This window comes from Panulirus ornatus, chromosome 36 (assembly GCF_036320965.1).
Source record: "Panulirus ornatus isolate Po-2019 chromosome 36, ASM3632096v1, whole genome shotgun sequence".
NCBI lineage: Eukaryota > Metazoa > Arthropoda > Malacostraca > Decapoda > Palinuridae > Panulirus > Panulirus ornatus.
In genome coordinates, this window is record NC_092259.1 from 11,164,537 (window position 1) to 11,187,013 (window position 22,477).

General features: G+C 48.4%; 1 protein-coding gene across 14 annotated transcripts in view; it reads left to right on the forward strand.

The window, feature by feature from the left end:
- LOC139760351 (uncharacterized) overlaps nt 1-22,477 on the forward strand; it is a 492,128-nt gene that overhangs the window by 216,563 nt on the left and 253,088 nt on the right. Inside the window, exons 1-2 of one of the 14 annotated variants that reach the window (XM_071683410.1) lie at nt 2,414-2,439; nt 6,604-6,989. The exons of 12 other annotated variants lie outside the window; for them this stretch is intronic. In XM_071683410.1, coding sequence (XP_071539511.1) covers nt 6,862-6,989 — 128 coding nt within the window. In that variant the 5' untranslated portion in view covers nt 2,414-2,439; nt 6,604-6,861. Of the gene's footprint in view, nt 1-2,397; nt 2,469-6,603; nt 6,990-22,477 lie in introns of those variants that run through there. One more of the 14 variants, XM_071683415.1, reaches the window with a different exon arrangement.

Genomic DNA, 22,477 nt, shown 5'->3' on the forward strand with positions numbered 1-22,477 from the left:
GGAGAAGATAGAGAGAGACAGACAGACAGGCATGCAGGCAGGAGAGAGGGGGGGCCACAAAGGCACGCGCCCCCTCGCTACGGCCAGAGACCTACCAGCCTGGCTTTGTGAGCGCCACCCCTCCTCCAGCCCCACGTACAAAGCAGCCATCGGACGGACAGATGTTTATTCTGCCGTAATGAGAGCCCTCGGCCCTCCCACCAGACCCTCACACGGCCCTGCCACCACCACCACCAATAGCAGCCTGGGAACGCGGCCCAAGGCCCGGGTAGTGGGCCCGTGTGTGTGTGTGTGTGTGTGTGTGTGTGTGTGTGTGTGTGTGTGTGTGTGTGTTTGGGGGCGCCCTCCTCCCTTGCATAGCCTCTGGTCCTGCTGGAGTTTTGTTTATGGTGTGTGGGGTGGTAGGGCATGGCACTTGCGTGGCGGCGAGTGTGGACGTGGGTGATTCAAAAAGGGCACGTCAGCGTATGTCTTCAAGCGTGGTCGATGGTTAACTGTGGACGTAAAATTGGAGCAGGCTGGACTGTCTTTGTTGTGGGCGGTTGTAAAGGAAAAAAAAAGAAAACGATGAATAGCGGTTAGTGGAAGCCAGACAAGCTTCTTCATAATATAACAAGGCTTAAGCTCCCCTCCTCTGTCCTTCCCAGTGTCCTACTCTGTACCCTCGCCTCCGCCCAGAACCTGCTGGTCTGCCTGCTGTCCATCCCCTCAGTGCCCATTCCAGAGGGTCCTCCTCCCGTCTTGCCCAGAGCTCGGGTCTCAATGCCTCTCTGTTCCTACATGACCCTCGCGCCCTACTGGCATAGGCTAAAGCGTTTTATTTCGTGCTTTTCAAACGAATAAGTATATATACGTCTAGATCACCCTTCCTTGACCTTTGACCTAACCTTTAAGGCTCATGTCAAAAGGGCAATCCATTGTATCCATTGTACCTTGTTGCTCAAGGGTTGTACCGTCGTGCTTAAGGGTCGTCGCACCGCCGTGCTCAAGGGTCGTTGTACCGTCGTGCTCAAGGGTCGTTGTACCGTCGTGCTCAAGGGTCGCACCGTCGTGTTCAAGGGTCGGAAGGTCGTGCCCAGTGACAGGCTGTTGCAGATGTTAGTCGAATCTGAAATGGCGTGGAGGAATGTATGTGGGCGTGGTTGGGTGACAGGAGGTCCGGGCGTGGAGCGTCTACAGTTTGCCGGAGCCTAGGGCGTGGAAAGTTGTTAGGACGGGAGTTGGGTAGTCGTGGGTAGGCATCCGTGACCAGAGGCTCGGGCGTGGCAACAGGTTGTAAGCGTAGGCGTGGGTAGCCATCGAGCAGGTGGCGTGGACACGAAGAGATGTGATTGTGGAGAGGCTTGGGCTGCGGGTGGAGGTAGGAGTGTGGTGAGGTCGTGGGCGTGGGAGAGGCGGGAGCGAGAAGGGTGGTCGCGGGCGCCTTTAGTTTCCCCCCGGGCGTGGGGGGGGAGGGGGGGCGTGTCACGTACCACCGACTATCCCACGCCAGGGCGTGCCGCACAGCGACGCTCATTTCTTGAACTTTTTCCGTCGCTTGCGAGGGAAAAAAGTTTTTACGCACACCTTTTTTTTTTTTTCCTTTGCCAATCTTAATTTTAAAATTTTTGTGTTGGAGTTAGTTTTCTGAAGTCTGGAAGAATATAAAACTCTCGCCATATTTCAGGTTTTAATAGCGTTTCTCCCATTTTCAAGTCTATATTATCTGTATTGCCTGACAATGTTGAAGGCTGGATGTGTGGATATATACACATTTGTTACTACAGATGCCATATATATGAAGGTAAATGGGAATTTATAATTTGTTTGATTTTTTAACCATAAACACCACAACTTTACTTCTCTCCCCCCCTGTGCCCCACCCACCGTCACCCCCCCCTCCCCCACCACGTCGCCCATACCACCCTCTCATCCGTTTTTATAACTTCTGATTTGCTCATACGAAATATGGATGAAATAGGTACGTCAGAATGCCAAGACAATCAGATACTCCTCTGAGAAATCTCTAGGTTTCACTTGTATTTTTGTGTCCAGAGGAGAAATGGTCGAGAAATACAACATCTGGCAAGTGAGGAGGTCGGGCTGTTAGACCCTTGTCCTTCGAGCAGCGTTACCAAGGTCAGCGGAATTAATTACCTTCCAGGGGGATCTTCCACGCTTAATTCATACTTAATTTCTCGCCTATTAACAGATTACATCGTTAGGGAACTCCATCGGCGTGTCTAGTCCATTAATAAGATGGGGGGGCGGCCAAAGTGGCGTAGTGCGGTGTATAGCCTCGTCGTGCTGAGGGTGTGACAACAGTGTGGGGGTCAGGTCAGGGGGAGGAGGGGGGGGAGTATAGTGTTGGCAGGGGACAACAGTGGACTGTGGGAAGTGCTCGGCGCTGGTGCTCCTGTGCCCTCCTCAGTGGACGAGACGCGTCTCCTGAGCTCGGCCGTAAACACTGGGATCACTGGCTAATTGTGGTGCTCTTAAGCGCGAGACCTTGTTTAACTGGAAAATATTTTGGCATGCAGATGTCTTTACCGCCGAACCCGTGTGGGATAGACGTAGTTATAAGCGACAGGGATTGGCATGTCCGTCGAGATAGCTGTGTCGGGAAGTATCTTAACAGTTAGAACATCGAAGTAGGTTCCATTAAAAGGTTCGACGAACGTTAGACGGTGGAACACGAAATTGGAAATGAAGTGTTCGACTGTGTGTTCTTTCTTCCCAGTGCGAAGTTTACTGGAAATTATTTTGACATGTTTCCCCGACGTCCGTGAGAGAGAATCTTGGAAATGACAGGGTCCGTGGTATGGCTGTGGCTTTAGCAGCGGCGGGAAATGACGAGAGTGCGAAGGAGGCATCGTTAAGAGATGTTTGGGGCCATGAAAATTCATGGCTAATTTTCATGTTCTCAAGAGTGAAGTTTATTGGAAATTATTTTAGCGTACACCTCACCAAACAAGTGAGGGGATATTGACCAGTATAAGGTTAGGTTGTCTGTCATACGGCTATGGGTGTTTTATGGTGATAACTGTAATTATTGAGTTATCAGTAGAGGTATTATTGGGGCAGTGAAGATATGTGTGGCCAGTCGCGTTGCTAGAGTCTGCTGGAAAATGATTTGACGTGTTTCAAAATATTGAGAGACGAGAGAGAGAGAGAGGGACGAGTGTGGTTAGGTTAAGGTCAGGTATGTACACGATATACCAGTGAGTCTAGCAGTTCCGGGATGTGAAGCAAGAGAGGGAGGAGGAGGAGGAGGAGGGAGGGAAGAGGCGTCTTCACTAGAGGCATTAGCCAATGTGCTCACCGGGAACCCAAGGCTTGCCCCACACCGCCACCATCACCCCCGAGGCTGGGCCAACGAACAAGTGGACGGGTAACGCAATACCCCAGGGTCGTGGCCCCGTCAGCCGCTGGCTGCGCGCTCTTGAGAAATGAATTCATAGCCGGAGTTGTACAAGTGTGTCATAGTTCATATACTTATACATATATTTGCGTGGATTACCATAAGGGATTGTACGCAATCTCCTTCCCTGTGGGGGGAGGTCATGTATACGAAAATCTGAGACCTCAGGAGATGTTCGACTGCTAAAATAATGATGATTTCTACGATATTTGTGATCAGGTGCGTAATTATATATATGACGGACGGAATGGTGAACGCGTGTGTCCTTCTGAACGTATTTCATAGAGACGAGTATGAAATATTATCTGGATTATGTGAACAAAAACATAATTGTACGATCCTATTAGAAAGACTTTGAATTGGACAGTTTTTAGATATGATACATTAATGTAAATACATCTGAGGGGTTTTAACGTAGAAAACAACGAGATTCTTAATATATCCGAGAAAGACTTGAAAAAAAAAAATGATAATTGTATCTTTGTGGTAATACCCATAAGTAAAGTTGTAATATCAAAACAGAATACATGACAACCGTACGCATTACAGCGTTAACACAAAGTGTGACAGAAACTCTCTGTCACTGTAGGAGGAACGTCAGAATGTGACGAAACTCGTCCTGGTGTGACAAGAGGTCGTTTGGGTGTGACAGACATATTCCCCTGGCGTGACAGAGCACTTGTTCAGGTGTAATTGACTAGACTGCGATGTGACGGAAACACTCCCTTCCCTCCGGTGTGATGCCAACGTTTTCGTGCTCCTGGTAGGATAGTAACGTTACCCTAGTCCTGGTGTGATGAACGTTCTCTTGTAGTCCCAGTGTGACGGAAACGTTTTCCTAGTTCTGGTACGATAGAAACGTTCTCATAACCCCGTTCCGATGGAAGCGTTCTCGTAGTCCTGTTAAGAAAAACGGTTATGTAGCCCCAGTATGAGAGAAACGTTTGCGTAGTCCCGGTACGACACAAATGTTTTTTGTATTCTTGATATGACACTCAACGTTTTTGTTCATCGAAGTATGGCACAAACGTTTGCGTAGTCGCAGTATGAATCGAACGTTTTCGTACTCGTAGTGATGGTGTATTTATAACATTAACTCTGCAGTATTGAGTTAAACGTTCTCTCAACACGACGGGGAACTCGCGGTCTTGATATATAGAAATAGTTCAGTTCGAATCTGTACCATGGATGCTAAGCTAGATGTACACCTTCAAATTACTTTACTTCTTGTAATTAGAAGTAGATTGTCTTGGTTCTCTCGGTGTTGCGTTAGATTTAGAGTCCGAGGAGATGGTCGAGATTGTATGTCATCGAATTGGAATCAAACCCGTTCGGCCTCCCGGGGGTTGTCGTGTAAGTTTTTGATTCACGTCGTATGGAATTAGAACATAGAATTGGAATCCAACGCGTTCGGTTTGCCCGAGTTTAAGGCGCGTCGCATCGAATTAGAACATTCGAATGCGAATCAGAAGCATTCGGCTTTCTCCCCCCCGGGGGGTTTTCAGTCGTCAAATTTTACGTCGTATTGAATTAGAATGAGATGGCCTTTGGTTTCCCCGGTGCGGCATATCGGCTCTGGGCGTATCAGAGGGAGGGAGGGAGGCGTGGAGGGTAGGGGAATGGCCTCGGCCAAGCCTGACACATAACACGGTGGAGCCTGCCTGCCTGCCTGCCAGGCCGGGATTACACCTGGGGTAGCGAGCATATCAGGGCGCCCGCTCTTGTCCCCACACCCGATGTAGATCAGCCAGTAATTCCTTTTAGCGTTCCAGTAATTGCTTTGTTCTGAGGCGGGTATGGCTTGGGGTGGGGTGGGGGTGGAGGAGGGGGTGTGTGGGGGGATGTGTCCTCTGTTGGCCAAGATCCGCAGGTAATGATGCGCTCGGGGTTGGTAGTTCGATTACATGATAAATAGATGGATAGATAGATAAATAGGTGGTTTTGTTTTCTCATTTTTCGGTAGATGGTTATTTACTCACTTTTAGATTGATAGATAGATGGTTATTTTCTCATTTTTAGATAGATAGATGGTTATTTTCTCACTTTTAAGTAGATAGATAGTTGTTTGCTCACTTTTAAGTAGAGAGATGGCAATTTTCTCATTTTTGTTAGAATGTGTTACGTGACGTTTTCTTTGATGCATGATCAACTTTTGCGACGAGGGGAAGATTAAACGGAAACTTGGCGGCCAGAAAATAACGAATGACGTCACCGTCCTCGATTTTCGCTGGGGGGGTGGGATCCGCATCCATGCATAATTCGCCAGGATGCGACCCGTAACGATCACCCTCCATCCGTATTTCCGGGTCAACGGAGGTCGTCAGGAACTGCGGAGGGGGCGGGGGGCTCGGGAACGCTTCCCCCTTCCTCCTGCCTCCGTTGTGGCGGACGCACGCATAGTTCAGTTAGGGATGCTGAAGTACGGCATTACCGAGGACTGACTCTCTCTCTCTCTCTCTCTCTCTCTCTCTCTCTCTCTCTCTCTCAGACGAGTCATTGCGTCACGTAACAGTATGTCTGGCACAGAAAAGATGCCTTTTCTTTTTTTCCTGTTGGTTTGCGCCCTGTGTCTCAGTGTCTCGGATGCCCCTTCCAGTCAGTTTCCGAAGTGTTGGTTATCTGTCTGTATTAAGGTAGGCATCCTGGATCATGGGGGGCGGCGGGGGAAGGAAGGCACTTGTATTCCTCCCGGTAACACGGAGGGTCATTTCTGCCAGGGGAGGTAAGCCAGTCTTGCACAGCAGCGGACGACCCTCCTCCCCTCAAAGACCTTACGTGAAGCGTTGCGAGCGCCTCGTGTCGTAGTTGACCTTGTTCGATGGGCTGGGGAAGCGGTCATGCTCACGACATAACAGTCTTTCGCGAAGTGTGAAATGCTGGCAGCCATATTTGACTCGAGCATCGTACCAGCGACTCTGGTGTGATGAGCGACGTGTGTCGTGTGTGAACATGGTGGTGAAGTGAAGTAAGTGACGTGTGTCGTATGTGATCCTGGTGGTGAAGTGAAGTAGACGGTGTATGTAACAGTGAATAATACACTAGTGACGTGTGTTTTATTGAGAAATACAGTAGTGTTTTTTTTATGGAATTTGATATGAATTATTCTACAACGGTGCCTGTGATAGAGGCGTGTGACATGAACCAGCTAGTGTGACCTCTACGTCTCCAAGTGGCAAAAAATGTGACCTCGTATGCTCCTACAGGCTTCAAGATGTAGAGAGTGCGTCCAACAGGGGAAGAGATGACTTTACGTGACCCTACTGGCGCAAATCAACCGACATTGCTTCCGATAGAGGGGAAAAAATATGACCTTATATGACCCCCACACGAGCATGAAATGACCTTATATGACCCCCACACGAGCATGAAACCATCGACGGTGCTAACGGTAAGAGAGGGACGACCCCATGCCGACCCCCCCCCCCCCCACCCCCTGCGTGACGTGGGTTACGTGAGGGACGATGATGATGTTTGACGAGGCGGCCGACGGGGACGTGTTCGGGCTGGACGCTTCCCTCCTCCTCCTCCCAGCGCTCTCGAGGGACCGGCCGCGCATGCCCACGCCCACGCCCCTGGAGTACGAGTACCTGTACGTTCCCGCCTCCTCCTGGAGAGAGAGAGAGAGAGAGAGAGAGAGAGAGAGAGAGAGAGAGAGAGAGAGAGAGAGAGAGAGAACGTTAGGGAACGCCCGACGAGAGAGAGAGTGAGTGGGTGTTACATGGGGTTTGTGCAGACTTACATTAGAGTTGTGCACTTGTCTCTTTACTCGGGTGTTCTGTAACGTTCAGAGAGAGAGAGAGAGAGAGAGAGAGAGAGAGAGAGAGAGAGAGAGAGAGAGAGAGAGAGATTTTTGATGTATTTTGCCATGTTTACATAGGTTAGTAGGCACCATGGAGTTGTGATGCGAGTCATTATGTATTGTGTAGTTGCTTAGTGTCGTTGATTAACGACAGGTTGGAAGTGTAATTGGACGGTGAGGTATGGTTGTAATTACGAGGTACAGGAAGCCGAGGGGTTTGTAACCCCACGACGGAACGACCCCAGGCGTACGTCGGTACGATCCTTGATTTGACCTTTGAAGTTGGTCAGGGGCCAGGGAGGCCGGGCCATCCTACCCTAGGGTCGTACTTTTTGTGCCTCAGTGTCGTACCGTCATTTTAGAGGGTCGTCGTGTTGTCGTGCCTGAGGGGTCGCACCTTGGTGTTCAAGAGGTTCAACTTAGTGGGGTGAGGTCAACAAAGTGGCTGGTTGGTTGGTGATGGTTTGCCACCAGTGTTGTCAGCGTTGTCACAGCCGTGTGCGGGTGACACCAGTGTTGTCACAGCCAAGCGTTGACTTCTACCCACCCCCAGAGCACGCGAATGTAATCAGAAGTAACCAGAGCAGAGCACCCTCCCTAGGAGTGCTCTTGATTATCTTTGATTACATATTCGCTCTCGATGAACCTTGAGATTCGACTTAGGTTGCCAGGCAGAACAAGTTTCATGGTAATAATCAGACCGGGAAGGATGAAAAAGATTATCTGATTAACTGGTCGTAAAAATCCAGCTAATTCAATAATTCAAAGTTGTGTTATGGGGACAGACTGATCTGTTTTACGATAAGGATATCAGTTATGAAATAACTGAAGGATTTAGTGGTGTGGCATTTTATTATTCTTTTTTCCTTTACGTGTATAATTCATTGGGAATGTGGGTGTGGCTGTGTGTATTGTGTCGACGACTTAATTGGACGGGAAACGATCGTTAGCGTTGCCGCGTATCCTGTCATTTGGGTGTCGAGGACGTGCCTTCTGCCGTCTCGGGTATGACGCTGAGGCAAGACCGGGGTTCCTGTTGTTGGCCCGCGTCACGAGAGCCCTGAAACTGCGATCCTTCAGTAGGATGAACTTGTCCTTTGACCTGACCCTCCATGGTCGGATGGGGGGGTCAGAGCCAGCGTTGTGTCCCTCAGGAGGATAAACGAGGGAAAGTAAGTGTGTGGTGCTGGTAATTATCATTTCCGTAATGAGAATAAAATGAATGGGATGATTACGAGAGAATGGGATTAAATATGAGGGACGGAGGTGTTGCCTCGTAGGCGGTTATGATGAGATTCATTCAGCTATATTTACGTCACAGAGAGGAGGGTGTTTCCCTCAAGCAGTACGGCGACACACAAGTGTGTAGTGTACGGTGAGACGGCACTTCAGCTCGCCTTTACAATGTTTTGTACGTGTTAGGAACATATTTGGACAGCGTCAACAGAATTTTCGGATCGTGGACATTATATGTGTATTTAACACCTTACACTGGACATTTGAATGATTTCAGCACAAAAGATGAGATTGTAGACTTCATCTTGTGTTTTAGATTTATTACAAAACTATTTTACTTGGCAAGGTTCAGAGACGGGGCAACACAGTGAAAAACTTTCTCACACACTCTCTCTCTCTCTCTCTCTTCTTTCTGCAGAGCAAGCTAATCCCGGATGATGATAATTACACACACACACACACACACACACACACACACACACACACACACACACACACACAAGGCTCACCCTTCTGTATTGGCAATGCTGTCCTTATCTTGGCCTTAATTCACGTTAGTATTCTTTCCCACAGTAAAGGCACTTGCGTGCGGTAAAAGGCGAGTTGTCTCGTGTGTTCATGGGAAGATGAATCACCCAGGTACCCGTCCGTAGCTAACGCCAGGAAATTACAGAAAATGTTCTTCCTCTGGATCATGAAGAGCTCCAGGGTATTTCCCCCGAGAGGGTTTAGAGAATCTTTGATTTAGTTTCATCTCGTGAACCGTGTGCACACCTGAGGCTAGCGATGCGTATCTCCCGGGAGTAAAAGTGTGCTTTTACGCCTCACAGGAGCATGATGTCGTGGTGGTCGAGATTATGACCAGAGGTGCAGGTGCGGTTAGTTGTTCTTGAGACGAGCAGCAGGTGCGTCTCATACCACCCACACTCCCGCCGTGCAGAAGGTGCACCTCCTGCCACGCACACTCCCGGCGTGCAGAAGGTGCACCTCCTGCCACCCACACTCCCGCCGTGCAGCAGGTGCACCTCATGCCACACACACTCCTGCAGTGCAGAAGGTGCGCCTCCTGCCACCCACACTCCTGCCGTGCAGCAGGTGCACCTCATGCCACGCACACTCCCGCCATGCAGCAGGTGCACCTCATGCCACACACCCTCCTGCCTTGCAGAAGGTGCGCCTCCTGCCACCCACACTCCTGCCGTGCAGCAGGTGCACCTCATGCCACCCACACTCCTGCCGTGCAGCAGGTGCACCTCATGCCACCCACACTCCTGCCGTGCAGCAGGTGCACCTCATGCCACGTACACTCCCGCCGTGCAGCAGGTGCACCTCATGCCACGTACACCCCTGCCGTGATTAGCAAGTTGAAGATGACAGGTAGGACTCGGGCGCCCCAGTGGAGGTTAAGGCGGTAGTTCAATAAATCACAGATTAGGCCTGAAAATTAGGATGGCCCATGATTAGGCCTACCTCGAGTAAGGTCTTTGGGGAGAATGTTGTATAGAGACTACAGGTCGGCCTGTTGCTGACCAGGGAGGCTTGCTCGCAGACCCGGGTTACGGTGATAGAGTGCAGCCTCTGAAAGCAGCGTCAAGGTGTTTACAAGGGGAAGATGAAGAGAGTCGATGTCTCTCTATCATGTTAAGTTTGTCCCGTGATATATATAAATCGTCATCTTGAAGGTGGAGGTATTTTAAGCTAGTCATATGTAGATCTACGTATGTTATTATTAATGTTATTATTTGTCAATTGTATGAGTGAGTTACATATACGTAAACATCAGAGAATTAGGATCTCTCTCCAGTCGCTGCTTCAGTGTTCGACCAGGGCTGGAATGATGAGGAATTCTGTTGGTCTGATGGAAGGGAACGTGGTCGAGAAGGCCGAGGTGGCATAGATGACCGTGGGTTATGAGGAAGGTAGCGCAGTGGTGAGGAGGAACCGCGAAGCAAGAGTGAGGCCAGTAAAGAGTAAGAGGGAGACGAGAGAGAGAGAAAAGGAGCGGTAGGCAAATTGGGAAGTCGGAGGGAGAGGGAGAAAACTGAGTGAGGTTTGAAGGAGGAATGTGAGGTGATAAAGACGGATGGTGCGGTAAATGAGGGAGGCGACGTAGGTGAAGAGAATGAGACAAATGCTGGAGTAAAAGAAGAGGTAGGAGGAGACAGATAAATAGGAAATATAGGGAACAAAAGCTTATATTCGTCTTCATCTCACTGTAGTTCTATGATTCTTTACCAGTTCTTTTTTTTTTATTATTATTATGGCGCGTTCAAGGCCGTCCCTCGGTAGAGAGGCCCTGTGACCGTGACTTGGGACGCCCACCGACCAAAGGTAAGGAGAGGGTTAAGGCGGGCCTCCGCCGCCACGCCCACCGGCGTCTGGGGTCCCGACCCTGGGCTGGGTGAGGTTCTTGGCTATGAACAGCCCACCCTGGCGACCCGGGAGTGAAGCGGATTTATAAGTACGGCTGTTTTAAGATGTGAATTCCCTTGTGTGCTTTCGTGCCTGATTCCTTACGTTCACAGGTTTTTATATTTGAGGAAGTTGAATACGTAGAAAAGACGTGAGGACTTAAAACTGACGTGCATTATGTCTGTCGTCTATGTAGAAGCTGAGGGTGTGTGTGTGTGTGTTATGTGTCCAAGGACAGTGGTTCTGAGGCTCAAGTTTAGCAAGAGGTTGCGGCTTTTAAGAGAGGCATTGCCCAGCTATAAGGACGAGTGATCACCTTTCTCGCCCTCCCCATGGCTCCGTCGTCAATATTTTCTCAAGTTTATGTACACCAGTTGGATATTCCACGATATTTGCCAGCCAGTTACTGTGTCCTCGCTTCGCGATCTTTGAAGCCAATATACGTGTGTTTATGAAGAGGATTCGAATCACTTATAAGCCAGTCTTGCCCTGCCGTGTGGTTGTGTCTGTGTCCCGGTATGTTGGTTCGGATCCCAGTATCCCACACGGACCTCACCCTCCCAAGTTGAAGACGAGAACAGAAAGGAGGAGGAGGAGGAAGAGGAGGAGTAGGTGGGACAAAGGAGGAGGAAGGAGAGGAGGAGGAGGGGGATCGACATGACCCCCCTTGACATGATAGACGAACCCCGGCGTGAGGGAGGCTTGGGCGTCAGGTGAGGGGGTGGTGGTAGGGGGAGGAGAACGCTGCGAGTGTGAGACCCCGTGGCTGGTGGTGCTTGAAGGTCAACCTTGACTGTCATCTTAGTGCATAGTTCAGCCACGACTCTCCCTCCCTCCCTTCCTCCCCCAGCCACCGGGGGGACCCGGGCAACAAAGGAATGTAATGCCTCGATCGGTTTCTTGGTCCTCCCAAAGGGGTCGTTGCTATGCCCCTATGTGCACGTGCAGGCTCGACATGGAGTGGAGTACTATGATGAGCACATTACAGAACGTATTATTATTATTATTATTATTATTATTATTATTATTATTATTATTATTATTATTATTATTCTTTCGCGTTGGAGAATGTGATTTTCTTAGATTAGTGACAGTACTTATACTCGATTGTCATGATGTGGTATGATTATCTCCCTGAGCCAGACTGGGTATTTCTATTAACGTCATATTAGTTGTACACTAATGATGTAAATATATGTATCATTAAACACAGACTCCAGAAGAAGAAGAAGAAAAAAAGAAAGTACTACACTGTGACATTACTAAATCCATCCTTCTCTGAAGCTAATTAGAAATACTTTCGATTCTGTATTTGATTATTCTGTCATCCTTCTGCTCAGCCAGAGTGAGTGTCGTACCCCGTCCACCACTCACAAGACGCGTCACGGAGAAGCGTACCATGATGTTCCTCTGGACCGGGACGTTTAACCCCCGTGTACTGGGGGATGACCCGAGGGTCACATTAAGGATGAAGATCACTGTTATCTTTAGGGGAGTATTGGTGGCATCCCATACATCTCGACCTGCTTACATCTTGTCGTAGTTGATGTACGCATCATCTCGCCTACTGTGGACCTAAGTATGGTACATAGGTTTGTACAGATGTAGGTGAACGCGTGGCAGAGCATGGTGTTATTGCAGTATGTTCCACCCTGTATGTGTCGATGCGCAGTTGTTTTACCGTACTGGTAATGATCCACCCACCCATCGTGTCTGCCCCCACAAGCATGCCTGACGGTCTGTCCTCGTACCTGTAGTGCTCTGGGTAGCGTCAGATGATCGTACAAGTTGCCTTAGCCTTTTCTTATGGTTATGGTCACACAGGCTCGTGTCCGCTCGTGTGACACGTTGCTCCGCCGGACGGAGTGGTGATACACCGGGTTTCACGTCGAAGTTTCTCTGTGTGGGGGTTCCCATTTACCCGTGGCTTGGGTACAGTGAAAAAAAAAAAAGAGAGAAGAGAATAAAACTGGAGGGGAATTTGTGAATTAAACGGGGAAAGGGGTAGAGGCGAGGAGGGAGGGAGGGAGGGGAGGAGGTGGAGTGGACTCTTGGTTCATCTAGCTAATGGGAGTGTGGCTGAAGGTTGTTGCGTGGGTCGTTGGTCGACGACGGCAGCGCCGCGCGTTGAACCCCTCTGGTTATCTTCACCCGGGTAATGTGCTGACGAGTTTCAGACCAGCGTAGGAATGAAGTGGTTTTTTTTTTTTCTTTATTTTCAGAATAGCTGTTCCGTCGTAGATGATGAGAAGTCAGCCTGACTTGACTTCGGGATGAGTTAGAGAGAGAGAGAGAGAGAGAGAGAGAGAGAGAGAGAGAGAGAGAGAGAGAGAGAGAGAGAGAGAGAGAACATTATGAGTGGTGTCGGCGTGGAGGTTCCTGTGAGCGTTTTGAGTGCGGGTTGATTTGGGAGGGGGGAGAGGGGAGGGTAGTCCGAACCAGAGTGACTTGTTAGAGGGTTTGAAAAGAAAAAAGTCTGTTCACACACAGCACAGCGGAGGCCTGGAACAACTGACGAGAGAGAGAGAGAGAGAGAGAGAGAGAGAGAGAGAGAGAGAGAGTGAAGTTTGTCTCGTTTTGATTAACGCACGACGAATGGTTTTTGATTTACCGGCGGAGCAGCGAGTTTATTGTGCACTCTCGTGTCGCGGGAGATGGTCCAGAGTGCACACGGCTGTTCAGGTTGCAGAGCGTTGTTGCTGAGTGCGGGCAGGGGTGACCTCCTGACCTCCTGTGACGTCACCGCCGACGAGGTCGTGACCCTCGTCCGCGGGGTTTATCAGAAGCGAGAGACTTCTGTTTAGAAAAATGGGGTTTATCTTTGGTTCGTCATTCCTGGAAGTGTTTCCTTACAGACCCCATTCCGTTCATCCCATCCATTCATTGGGTCATTGGAAGCTGGAAGCATGTTGGAATGGGGATCTATATTTGCTTGAGCGTGCCTGGGAATGGGGGCCTAGATTGACCCATGGGAAGCAGCAGACTTGTTTCACTGGGTGTCTAGATTTGGCTGGCCAACTCTCCTCCCACTGTCTGTCCCAAGCCTTTGTATCCCCCGCCTCCCATGTAGGGCGCAACGCCCACGGCCGACTTGCATGGGCGGCGGACCGTTGCTCTCCCACACACGCCCAGGGGAAGGATGTCTAGCGCGAGATAAAGGCTGGAGGGGGGGATCAGCAATTACCACAGTGACTGTATAACTAATGGTCGCCTCTCCTGGGAGGAGTAGGTGTGACCACCCATTGATTAACCCCTTGACCCGACGGTACGACCCCGAGAACCGACGACGACCCCTTAACCCGAAGGTACGACCCCGAGAACCGACGTTACGACCCCGAGAACCGACTTGGGCCACCCTTGACCAGACGGTACGACCCCGGTGCACGAGCGACGACCCTCGAACACGACGTTACGACCACTGAACAGACGGTACGACCCTGGAACCCTTGCGGAAAACGATCCTTGAGCGCGAGAGAACGCCTTTTGGGTATGAAGCCTGACTGACCTTTGACCTGATCTTGAAGGGAATGGGGGTTTGCCAGCTGCCGTGAGAGGTCAGTAAGAAGCATCATCCTCCACCCCAACCTTTTTCTTAGTCCAGTAAGTAATCCGGGTTAATTTTTCTGACTAATTTATCATCAAAAAGATGAATCATCGGTGGAGACGGAGTTGTTGTGCTGGTGCCCGGTAGGTGCGTAGGGTAGTTCTGCGGTGGAGCATGTTGTTGCCTCGTAGGTAGGCCAGGTCGCATCCTCGGTCGTTAGAGGCTTGGCCTATAGCGAGGACTTCCGTCCGTAAGTGAAGCCTGCGAAGTAAAAGGTGGGAGAAGATAGTGTCATGCCGGTTGACCAGGGGGGAACAAAGGGCTCAGGTGAGGGTAGGGAATGGGAGCAGAGGTGTGTGTGTGTGTGTGTGTGTGTGTGTGTGTGTGTGTGTGTGGGAGGTGGTGGCCAGGTACGGACCCCCAGATCGTGAGAAGGACAATGGGTTATAATGACCTGTTGAGGCGATGCCTCCTCCCCCTCCTTGTGGCGGTGGCGCGAAAGATAAAAATGCGATACGGAAAAGAAAACGCGAAGTGGGGAAGTGCTGGTGATTCAGGGAAGTGCCGGTGCCTCGTGAAGTACCGATTAAAAAGCAGGAATGCGACAGTGACGCGTATGGTCCCGGGAATCGGCGAGGCCAGTGAGCTTAGGTGGCCGGAGGGAATTGATGGATGACGCAGGGGTCGTAGGAGGGACCTTGTGTCGGGGACGTGGTAGGTGGAGAGAGTGGCGGAGGGGCACGAGGGGGAGGAGAGAGAGAGAGAGAGAGAGAGAGAGAGAGAGAGAGAGAGAGAGAGAGAGAGAGAGAGAGAGAGGTCTGTGAGAGGAGGTGATGAGTGGTGGAGAGGAGATAAGATCAGGGGAACTTTGGTAAAGTGACGAATGATAAGGATTCGTGGGGTTAGAGTAGGTAGGAGGGAGGAATGAAGGACGGAAGGGAAAGGAGGAGGAGTTTGTGTAGGTGAATCCATCACTCTTAGAGGCTGCACGGATTCGTATCTTAAAGCGAATTACGTTGAAGTATTACCTTTTAAAATCGAGTTACCTTTTACCTCATTGGAATTATATTTTATTGACTGTAGGGGATGACTCTGCGTTGGCCAGATGTGAGCACATGATAAAGGACGCTGAACATAGTAATGTGTTCAGTGACTCGTTCATGACCTCTGAAATATCGACGGCATTTTCCGGAGCCCTTAATGTGATTCAGGGCTCTGGGATAACGAAGTTCTTTTCAGGGGATCGAACCCTGAAATTTTCAAGTATCGAGAGGTGTTCAGGGTCGCTATGGTCTCCACTTTGCTTGGTGATTGGTCGTACATAATAGGCTTCCTTAGTTAAAGTTTCGTGTGGGTTTGAAATATATATATATATATATATATATATATATATATATATATATATATATATATATATATATATATATATATATGAACTCCAAATGACTTGGCTCGGTACAATTTTAAACAGCTGAGCTTGAAATTTTCATAAACTTCGAAAGTACATAAACTGTGTGTCGTATTGTGTGTGTGTATGTGTGTGTAACGGGGGGGGAGAGGGGGGTTGTCTCCAGGTCACCCAGCAGGCTGGTGGGGGGAGGGGGTAGAGTTCTCTCTCTCTCTCTCTCTCTCTCTCTCTCTCTCTCTCTCTCTCTCTCTCTCTCTCTCTCTCTCTCACACACACACACACACACACACACACACACACACACACACACACACACACACAGTTCCCTGCGTAAAAACTATTTCAGATTTTTATTTTCCCGTAGTAAGAGTTAATAACTCGAGTGAAAGTTTTCAAAATGATAAAACTTTTACAAAGGCACAGTTTTTTTCTTTCTTTCTTTCTTTACGTCACGTCGTTAACGGGTTGATGGCTATTGGCGGAGAAAAAGGAGTCAGTCGACTGCCTTGTGAAACCGAATTTCCTTCCAATAGGATATTTTTTTCCCTTTTTTCTAAATGTTGTTTCGATATATTTTTCTTCCATGACGTCATGATGATAGGAAAAAAATTAGCAGTCTCTCTCTCTCTCTCTCTCTCTCTCTCTCTCTCTCTCTCTCTCTCTCTCTCTCTCTCTCTCTCTCTCTCTCTCTCTCTCCGCCCCCAAAGAAAACGCTCCGGGGGACTTATATAAATGACCGAGGAAGGGGGAAGACTCGTTTGTGTGTGTGTGTGTGTGTGTGTGTGTGTGTGTACGCGAGCCATTGCTGTGGTTGGCCGGTTCCCAAAAGTGTGGTAGCGAAAATGCATTTTCTTTCCCATGTGTATTGCAAGGTAAAGGAAGGCATAACAGTCCAGCCCAAGTTCTCATGGCTCTGGAAATGAAAAATGTATTTCTTTATGATGATTTAAGAAATAATTATGTATATATTTGGTTGGAATCCTTCGTGGTGTTGGTTTATCCATGCACGAGCATTGTGTGAGGAACCTCCATAAGGTCTAATGGTATCTGGTAGTATTGTAAAAGTAATTTGCTTAATGGAAACAAATTGTAATTAGAGAGTGACATTAATTCCTTTTAGATTATTTAAGTATTGCTTTCTGTCTTTATATATATATATATATATATATATATATATATTGGTCTGTCGCTTGTAAAACGCAGTCCTAATGGGAAAAGAATTACCAGAGCTTGGATGAACACCTTTGCTTTTATTGGCTCGCGTGTCGGTAATTACGTACACCATCATCAGAGCTTATAAAGAAATGGTATTATGCGCGTAATATCTACATTACGAGCTTCTGTTATAACCACAAAACGTAAATATGTCTCATGAAAAATATATACATATAAGAGCTTAACACTAGTTGGATGCTAAAGCAACACCGAAAAAAAATCAACTAGAATAAATATAATTAGATAATTATGGTTTTATGTGCGTTGATTGTGCTGGTCGCAGCTCTGGGAATCGCTGGGAGATAATATTGTTTTGCTTTATCTTGTTTACAGGTTGATTATTATCACCGAATTAACAATGCTGGTAGAAGATAAATGCGGTGTGTTAGGTAATTTACATGGCATTGTTAGTAATAAATGCAACGTTAGTAGTTAACAGATGTGGCGTTTACTTTTGAATGGCATTATTTTCGCAGTGGATTTAAACCTCCTGATTTTAGAAGGTTAAGGTTGGTGAAAGTTACGGATCTTTTACATATGTACACAGTAATAATGGGTTAGAGTCCATCTGAAGTTGGTATTGGTATTTTAATTTAGGTTAACTACACTCGTGTTATTTTCTAAAGCTGGCTCATATACGAAGGAGGTTTAATGTTTGCGTTAACCTTACGGTATTCATTTATTTACCGTAAACAGTTGTTTAGTCTTCAGATGCTGATGTGTTAGTCTCAGTGAGTTATCTTTGTGAAGTTGTGGACGTGAGCAGAAGTTATAATGCTCAGCTGATGTTCGTTGTACAGTTGTAACGCTGGCAGTGTTAAGGTGACAAGTATGCCAGGATGGCATTGTGGACTCTGTCATCATCATCATTCATCGACGTGTCCTTCGTCAGGAGTTGATTTCGGAGGTCTTCTGCCTCCGCCGAGTTGAGGCGTTTGGTCGACCAAACTGTTGGAGGCTGCGGCCGGCCCAGGAGATAACACCACCCAACCCCCAAGGCAGCTTGGCTAGTCTGTCACACTTAAGAAATGCTTATTCAAGGTCTCCATACATTTCCTCACTGTTCACCCTAGAATGTCTCTTCGCTAACCATATATATAGATGTGGTTTGGCCTGAGCATAGACAACATCGACCAACGGTATGCGAAGAAAATGTGTATTGGTAGGATAACATGTGATCGTGGGTACGGGCGTGCATATGTGGGTGTTTATAACTTCGAGTTCAAGAGATGAGACGATTACCAAGAGAAATTGCGACTGTCAGTGGATCTAACAACGTTTGATATTGACGTTGCAGACGTTGATGAAGATGAGACGCGGTTGATTTCTCATTTTCTTTATTGGTACATGTCAGTGTCTTTTATTTTATGAGACAGTTGTGATTGTATCATTAGGCTTCTAACATTACGCGGAGGTTTGTGATGCCGGATGCGCGAAGAGAATGTTGTGCTCTGTTGTGATTTTTATGACCTGGCCGGCGTGCTGTGGGCTATTATAGGCTGAGTTGTGATCTTAAACACTTGTGATGGCAGAATGACAGGAGTGTAGATGACCTGTTGTGATACATACAGGGGAAGTATGATGGATCACTGGGGAGGCGGCTGTTGGGAAGACCACAGAATAGAAGTATTTTTCCGAAGTAGTTAATGTTATGAAAGGTTGTTATTAATGTTATTGATCGCAGTCAGGAAAGAGACTACTGTAAGATCCTCGACACCCAGTCGTGTGGGGCCACATTCTTAACGTAGTTACACAAAAGCTTCTCGTGGGAGAGTTTTTTTTTTTTGATGTGGGCTGTCATGCCTCTCTCGCCGTGGTCTGGAGCCTAGCGAGTGCATCACTGGTCATCCAGTACTCTCACAGGTAACACGTTAAAAACCCCCTCCCACACCTCTCCCTCGACTGGTTTGGTGTAGTTTTTTTCTTTTTTTGGGGGGTTTGGGGGAGGTACTAATGAGTTTATATTTAGAAGCGACATGAGATGAAAAAAACACCTGGAAATATTTATAGTATCTCATCGAAACCATGAAGTCAGAACTATAAAGGCCAGAGCTTTCATAATAATTACTCTGTAGGAATATATATATATATATATATATATATATATATATATATATATATATATATATATATATATATATATATATATATATATATTCCCCGAAACCGCCTTAACATGTGTGAACACGGCTTCCCGGTCAAGCGTGGGCGAGACCATTTGGTCAGGAGGGAGGTCCTCCCCTCAGCCAACCCCGATCAGGCCTGAGCGATAGTGTTCGTGGGTCGTCGAGCCGTCAGCCAGACCGGAGGAGCCTCCTTAACGAAGCCGGTCAGGTGTTGGTGGTCCTCGGGTGTAGCCAGCGCAGCTTGTGGGTCACCCTTGTGGTCCGAGAGAGAGATGCAGGTGTTGCCGCTGCGCCTCACCGGCCTGGACGACTGCCAACTATTTGGACCGTTAACGTTCACCCCTGGAGCTGCTGGAGCAGCAGCAGGACGACGACGAAGACGACGGGCGGTGGTACGACCCACCCACGCCCCTTGCATAGCACGACCGCACGCACGCACGCACGTAGGCGATAAACTTTTCGAAGCGCGACGGGGCGATCTTGTGGGGGAACTGTGGCCAGTCACCGTCAAATGGCCACCGGGTCGTCGTCGTCATACTCACTGGTCGTACCATCGTGCTTAAGGGTGGGGTGGTGGATGGTCGTTACCTATCTTCACTTACTATCATTATCAGTAATTACCACCACCACCACCACAGTTATTAGACCGTGCTGTCCATTGAACACCTTCATCCCATTGTGTCATGATTGTGTCTTTTCTCAAGATATTTCCAGCATTTCGCTGCATGCAGGTCAATAAGCTGCTCTTATTGATTATTATTATTATTATTATTATTATTATTATTATTATTATTATTAGTAGTAGTAGTAGTAGTAGTAGTAGTGGTGGTATGAAACCATTAGTTGTTCCTGCATATGGCACCCGTTTTCGATGTCATTAACTGTTTTTAAGGCTAAGTTTACCGTGAGTCGTCCTGGTAATGTCTTGTCATCCTGTTCCACATACGTCACTGTTGGTGGGTTACATTGCAGCCGCTGCTGCTGGTCACGATTTGCGCTGTGGTGATCTGCAGCTGAAGTGATCGAAACCCAGGCAGCCGTATTGGGTGGGGGGATGGGGGGAAAGGGAAGGTCGTCCTCCTTGGTCAACGGTGAAGTTGTTACTGAAGGTCCTGCAACCCCCGGGGGAAGGAGGTGTTCGCTGGGGCCTCCTCGATATTCTCCACTCCCTTGATCCAGTAGGCCGCTGGTACCCAGAGGCCACAATCTAGTATCCGAACCTGTCGGTGGCCAAGTGCTGTGGCCTGCGACTACCTCGCTGCTTAGCGGAGGTTTATCGGCGTTTATTAGCATGTAGCGGGGTTATTACAGCGGGGAGCGCTCATCCAGCGGTGTTTAGCGCCCACTTATCACCTCACATACACGACCCCGGGCATCGATCACGTAGGACCCTGTGCGTGGAGGGGGGCAACACTTGCCGGAGAGAAGACCCGTTTGACGAAGACCCTCGCTTCCAGTCATGAACCAGTCGCTAGCGCTTAGTGTATACGACAGCAGACGTAAGGTGATGAAGGATCATAATAAGACCTTCAGTTTGGCAGCAGTTCCTGAAGTTGTAAGAGGCTCTGGGCAGGCGTGGACCAGAGGCATTACGCCTGTTTAATTCCTGGAGGGGGGAAAAAAAAGGCGATCAGTAAAAAAAACGGTTGTAGTTCATTTGCGTTTTTTGAAGTTGAGGCTGAATTTTTTCCCGCCCTTTCCTCTCTCTCTCTCTCTCTCTCTCTCTCTCTCTCTCTCTCTCTCTCTCTCTCTCTCTCTCTCTCCAGTTTGACCGTTTAGAATTTTCTTTTTTCTCCGTCTTTTCAGCTTCCTCTTCCTCGCTTCATCCATCTCCTTCCCCATCTTCCCCGCTTCATCCGCCTCCTCATCCTGACCGCTTCGTCTATTTCCCCGTATTTCTCACTTCACCCACTTCTCTGTAGCTCCCCCGCTTCATCTCTCCCGCTACATCCAGTATAGGTCTCCCGCTTCATCTCTCCCGCTACATCCAATTGTCTACCTCTTCCCCGCTTCATTGAGCTCTCCATCTCCCCCCCACTTCATCCCTTCCTCTCCCTCTTCCCTGTTCGTCAGCTTCCCTCCCACCTTCACCCTTCCCTCATCACCCCTCCTCCTCTCCCATCACCACATTCACGTAATTCACTCCCCTTCCCTCCCATTACCACAATCCGTCCCATTTGACTCTCACCTTCGATTACCACAACCCACCCCATCACCCCCTCCCCCGCCCCTCCGTTACCACAACCCCCCTGCCCATTTCCCCCTCCCCCACCGTCACCACAACACGTCCCATCCCCCCCATCATCATTACCTTGTCCCAGTATCCTCCCAGGTCCCTGCTGGTAATGGACCACCCCCTCGCCACAAAACTGCCCAGCTTCCCTGGGACTACCATTAGTTTCCTCAAGCGCCTCTCTCTCTCTCTCTCTCTCTCTCTCTCTCTCTCTCTCTCTCTCTCTCTCTCTCTCTCTCTCTCTCTCTCCCCCCACGCAGGGTCTGGGCACGGAATTCTACACACCTCACGTTTACGCTTCTTCAAAGCTTTCCATTTACTAATTATCTTTCTCAGGAGATCAGAGAGGTACATTGATGTTGTCCCGAGCTCGTCTTAATGATTGTAGGTTTGTGTTTGAATATCTTAACGAGTCAGTATTCCTTAATGAGTTGGTCTTGTTGCGGTGGTGTTAATCAGGGATTCTTAATTAGTGTTTTACCAAGGGTGAATAAAGTGATGCTGTTTGTGATGTCTGTTGTGATTATTATAGTATTAACTTTGTGTGAATCACCGGCTCAGTTACTGTGAATTAGTGTCTTGATAATGTGTTGATAAGTTTTATCGTCTCCTCTTCGTCTTCTGATTCATTATGTTGTTGCTGCCCGTACTTTGCATCGTGGGAACTGCTTCCAGATTATATGCGAGAGGTTGAGGCCTACGACCCTTCATAATCGACTATGCATCGTCGTGGGAAAGGTTTGAGGTCAGGCATTGTTTTAGATGTACGTCTTGATTTTCGTGATACGTTTTGACGTACAGTGCGTCCTGTTGCGTTGTTGTTCGGACTTGTGTGTGTGTGGTCGAGCCATCTTTGAGGAATTGCCAGGTGTCAATAACAGCTTCAACTTGTGGTGGCTTTACTGAGTATGAAATTCGAAGCATAGATATCAGAACTGGGCGAGATGAATGACATGGTTCATGTCGGACGAGTCGCAGTTCGCTGGGAAGAACTGGTCGTCCCCCTTGTTAACTCAGAAAATGTCTCTTTACAAACTTTACAAAGACGTTTGTGAGTTTTAGATGGAAAGAGAAAGTTTCCCTTTATAGTTGGTGGCTGACTTA